Here is a 4,990-nt window from a genome sequence, read left to right on the forward strand (position 1 = left end):
AACTACCTTCCCTCCATTCCGACCTCTGTACCGCACATTCCTGATTCCAGGAAGGCACACACACTTACACAATGTAAGGAATTAACTCCTGTGCCTGGCTGACTACACCAAATAAACTTCAGACTCAGCTCATTTTATCCATGACAGTTAATTAGCATCACGATCACAAAAACAGCCATTTTTAGTCTTAAAAAAAATCCTTGCATTCCACTATCAGTCAACCAGTCACTATAGTTCTGTTTTGATTTGTTTGCTCAGTTGTTTTATGTTTGCTTTCCGTTAGTGGTCAACTTTTGAAAGATAGCTACTCATTCCATATATTTATGTTTGTATTTTCTTAAGTTAAAAGTACATTTAACTTTCTCCAATTTTTTATACTGATTGCACTGTAGAATGCCATTTGCCAAGATTATAACTTCACGTACTAGAATAACATAATTTTGGATAAATATTTTTTTAAAGATTTATTTTTATTATTTTTTTATTGGAAAGGCGGATGTACAGAGAGGAGAGACAGAGAGGAAGATCTTCCGTCCGATGATTCACTCCCCAAGTGAGCGCAACGGGTCGATGCTATGCCGATCCGAAGCCAGGAGCCTCTTCCAGGTCTCCCACGCGGGTGCAGGTTCCCAAAGCTTTGGGCCGTCCTCGACTGCTTTCCCAGGCCACAGGCAGGGAGCTGGAAGGGAAGCGGGGCTGCCGGGATTAGAACCGGCGCCCATATGGGATCCCGGGCGTGCAAGGCGAGGACCTTTAACCACTTGCGCCACCGCCGGGCCCTGGATAAATATTTTTATTGCAACATTTTTATTCATTTAAGTTAACAAATATGAGCACTAAAAATCATTGCTATATAAAATTTCACATTAACTATATTTTGGCATGTGTCCAAATTGTTAGGGATAATGAAAAAAATCCTATGAGAATTTAGATACCAAGTTTAGGAGCAAACCTAACAATCTATGCAACACGATGAGATTTTGACCAAGTGTTTTAAAGAACATGGCAGACCGAGGTTCGCTGCACTGGGAAAAAAAGAGAAGTGATGAAACAACGACTGCATTGAGCACTCAGGCCAAATGCCTAGAACTCATCTATTTATCATTATAATACACATTACTTTATTGAGAAAAATACAAAAGCACTAATATGTTTGAGAGGAAAACAGCAAGAGTATTGATTTGTATTCTGGTGACAGGTTTTATCTCCCAAAACAGACCATCCAAAAGTCATCATTGAAATAGTGAGGGCCCAGCATGATGGCCTAGTGGTTAAATCCTCACCTTACATGCCCAGGACCACATATGGGTGCTGGTAGAACATTTGTTCTCCATGGTTTCAGAGCATTGCTCCTCCATGAAGAATGCTGATGGCACCTGCCGTGTCCTTGGTTCTCATTGGCTGAGTGTTTTTCTTTCTTGTGTCTGAGATAGATTTCAATATTAATGAGTCTTCACATACAGATAGGATTTTTGGTCTAAAGATTTAATGATCATTTAATGCTAAAGTAATTTAATCCATTTAATTGTATATATTATTATTTGAATATCAGTTTCACATCTCATATGGCATTTCGTGAGATCAGATCATGCAATGTGAAGATTATTTCTACATTTGACTGTTATGATCTCCTTCAGGATGTGATTCATACTGATATGTTCTCAATATGTGAGGAATTAGAAACATACAATCTGGAGTGAGTCTCAGAAAATATCCTGAAGGGCATGATTGTTTGTTAAGGCATGTAGTTGCTAAAATTTCTCACACATGTTGTGGAAGACAAGAAGAAAGGTTACACTGAGAACCAAAATGATTTCTAGGGCAAATTTCCCAGGCCCCAGTCTGATGGGAGTACAGTAGCCAGGCTACTTTGCAACAAAGAGCAATGACTTCCATTTGAGATCCATGTGAATTTCAATGAGAGAAATCGGGATGATGGTATAATGCATCTTTATAACATTCTTGAATAAAACTTTCTTAATATTACTTTCCTGATAGCTCCCTTGATCTGCTGGTTTCTGAGGCTGTAGACAACAGGATTTAAGAACGGAGGGATGACAGTGTAAAACACAGACAGAAGTGCATCCTGGGTTATTTCAAAGGCTCCTGGAGGCTTCAGGTACATACCGGAGCTGGAGCCCAGGAAGACAGACACCACGAGCAGGTGCGGGATGCAAGTGGAGAAGGCCTTTCCTCGCTCTCGGGCCGGACACTGCAGCACAGCAGAGAAGATGCGCACGTAGGACAGGACAATGAGGCAAAAGCAGCTGCCGCCCACCAGCACGATGGACACAAGAATCAAGAGGCTGTTACTGAAGGTGTCTGTGCAGGAGAGCCGGAGCAGGGACGGGATGTCACAGAAGAACTGGCGGACCACGCGGGACCGGCAGAAGGACAGCCGGAATGTGGAGCTTGTGTGCACACCTGCATAGATGAGGCCACTGAGCAGGGCGGCCAGCGTGGCCTGGACACACACCCGTGGGCTCATGATCGCCACGTAGTGCAGGGGCTGGCAGATGGCCACGTAGCGGTCCCAGGCCATGGAGGTGAGGAACAGCACCTCCACATATGCACAGTAGATGACCAAGAAGATCTGCGTTGCGCACCCAGCTGCCGAGATGGCCCTGTTGTCAGTGAGGGAGTTGACACAGGCGTTGGGGACAGTGGCGGAAATGTAGCACATGTCCAGGACGGAGAGGTTCCTGAGGAAGAAGTACATGGGGGAGTGGAGGCTGCGGTCCACGGTGGTGACGGTGACGATGAGCAGGTTCCCCAGCAGGGTGCCGGTGTACAGCAGCAGGAACGACAGGGAATATAGAAACCTCAGTTCCCGGCCTTCGGGAGAACCCACAAGGAGAAACCCTGTGACCCGGGTGGAATTGGCCATTGGCTCCAAGTGCTGGCTGCCTTGGGAGGGCAGAAAACAGTTAATAAAACCTTTCAAATTATTGTTCTGGGAAATGTTCACTTCTATGTGTAAGCAAGTTCCAACAGAAGTCTTTGGTTTGCTGAGCACTGCTGAGCATATGTCTAAACAACCTCCAGAGGAGGTGACACTCTAGCTGTTCAGATTCCACCTAGAGCATGCTGCGTTCCTCCCACATGCCTGACCACTGAATTCCACTCTGCAGTTGGGAATGAATTGTTAATACCTCTATGGTCCCTGAGGTGGAGTACAGCTCCAGTGGATTTCAGCTGCATCGTGTGCTGGATGACACCTGTGGGCCACACAGTGGTGTCCAGCACCCTGTGGTACCCTTCTCTCACTAAGGTAAGCACACAGCGTGAGGAGGAGATTCTCCAAAACTCCTCATCATGGCACTTTATGCCCTCATTTTACATGTCATTCTGCACCATTTGAAAGCAATTACTCAGCCCCTATATGGGAGAGTGTCCCACCTGGTACAGCTGGGCTTAGTGCCACTGCTCTGTGCAGTGTTGCAGACCAGATGGCTAAAAGCTCACACAAAGCAGTAATGCTGTCAGAGATTGGAGAGATTTCAGACAGACTTGCACACAGCCTGAATTTGTCCACTGAAGATTACAAGACTGAAATTTCCAGTATCTGTTCTCTGAGCATTACTTTGCATGCTGTGTATCTGGTTTCTCCTACACTCACTGCTATCTGAATTCATGGTTTATTTTGACACTGATTCCATGCAGAATTTCATCATCCTCATGATGATCATTTGAAAGACACAAACCCATGTCAGCTCTCCATTGCTCCGTTTTTCCCTCAAATGTCCTCTCTTGCTCTGTGTTTTAATCACCTCTCTGTTCTCAGAATCCACATTTCTCACACCGATTGTGCCTCTACGTCCAATGCCAGAAGTTCAACAATGCTTCATCAGAGGGCTGTCTTCACGCTGTTATCATCTCCAAGCAGCCCACAAATGTGAAGACGGTCTTCTAATGGGAACGAAGCTTTGCATTTCAACCTGTAACTTTAGCAGCCCGAGTGAAGCTCACTCTCCCTTCAAACTCTTCCTGCGGCTCCAATGGGACATTTCACAGCCATATTCTGCCCATCACTGGCCCTGGCCCAGCTCCACTGGAGCCTGGTCCCTTCCAGCCCTCAAAGCCATGCACAGGTCCCATGTTCATGTGCTTTGTGTTCACATTCAGACGTCTCTGTAGTGTTCTCAGTCCTGTGGCCTTTACCCATAGCTCCCACTGTTCCCTTAGGGTTGCTAGAGGGGCATCGTCTGCCTCTGCTCTGTCCTACTTCCCAGTGTCTCCTCACCTCCATCACAAGGGCATTGTCCGTCTCCATTCCGTCTTCCACTCATCCTCTTCCAGTATTCACACTGAGACGTCTCCGCCGGCTCAGTGTGGTCAGTCCCGTGGCCTTTCCCCACACTTACACCAACCACAGGGGCGTCATCCGGGTCTGCTCCATTCTACATCTCCTAACCCTAACCCTCCCAGTGTCTCCTAACCATCACCACAGGGGCGCCATCTGCCTCCACTGCGTCCTACGTCCCACTCACCCTCCCAGTGTCTCCTAACCAGCACCACAGGAGCATCATCTGGGTCTGCTCCAACCTACGTCCCACTCACCCTCCTCCAGCTCTCACTCTTCGTGGTCTGTCCCCTGTTTGGTGCTCAAATGTGGGTGATCTTTAACTTTGTTCCACACACAGAAATTTGTGCACTTTTCACACTCAAGGTAAGTAAGAATTCTTTGAACACAGAAATTTTTGAATTAATAGAAACAGCATCAGAAAGCAATTATCAGCAATGCTTTCTTTTTTTTTTTTTTTAGTATGTTGTGTGACTCCACAAAACACCCTGGTATTGTTACTGTGACTTGGAAATGATAACAATCATGAAAAAAAATTGGTAAGAATCCTCTGTGGGTGACATTCTCTGAAAACAACAATTTGTGGTCTTGTTCCTTTCATAAAAGTGCTAACGTTTCATAGCAGGAAAGCAGTTCATGGCAATGCACTTCTCAGCAGCAGGTACTTACTGCTCTGCATCGCGTGTC

General features: G+C 45.9%; 1 protein-coding gene across 1 annotated transcript; it reads right to left on the reverse strand.

Annotated features, from left to right (window-relative positions):
- Nucleotides 1-1,951: 1,951 nt before the first annotated feature.
- On the reverse strand, nt 1,952-2,887 carry LOC121154226 (olfactory receptor 14C36-like). The gene has a single exon (XM_040977183.1). It carries the CDS (start codon nt 2,885-2,887, stop codon nt 1,952-1,954), a length of 936 nt encoding a protein of 311 aa, XP_040833117.1.
- Nucleotides 2,888-4,990: the final 2,103 nt, after the last annotated feature.

The sequence above is a fragment of the Ochotona curzoniae genome, unplaced genomic scaffold, assembly GCF_017591425.1.
Source record: "Ochotona curzoniae isolate NIBS_2020 unplaced genomic scaffold, NIBS_Ocur_1.0 contig_1, whole genome shotgun sequence".
Lineage (NCBI taxonomy): Eukaryota > Metazoa > Chordata > Mammalia > Lagomorpha > Ochotonidae > Ochotona > Ochotona curzoniae.

What these genes read in the sequence shown, in the direction of transcription:
- LOC121154226 (XM_040977183.1), bottom strand. Translation starts at nt 2,887, where the DNA reads ATGGCCAATTCCACCCGGGTCACAGGGTTTCTCCTTGTGGGTTCTCCC.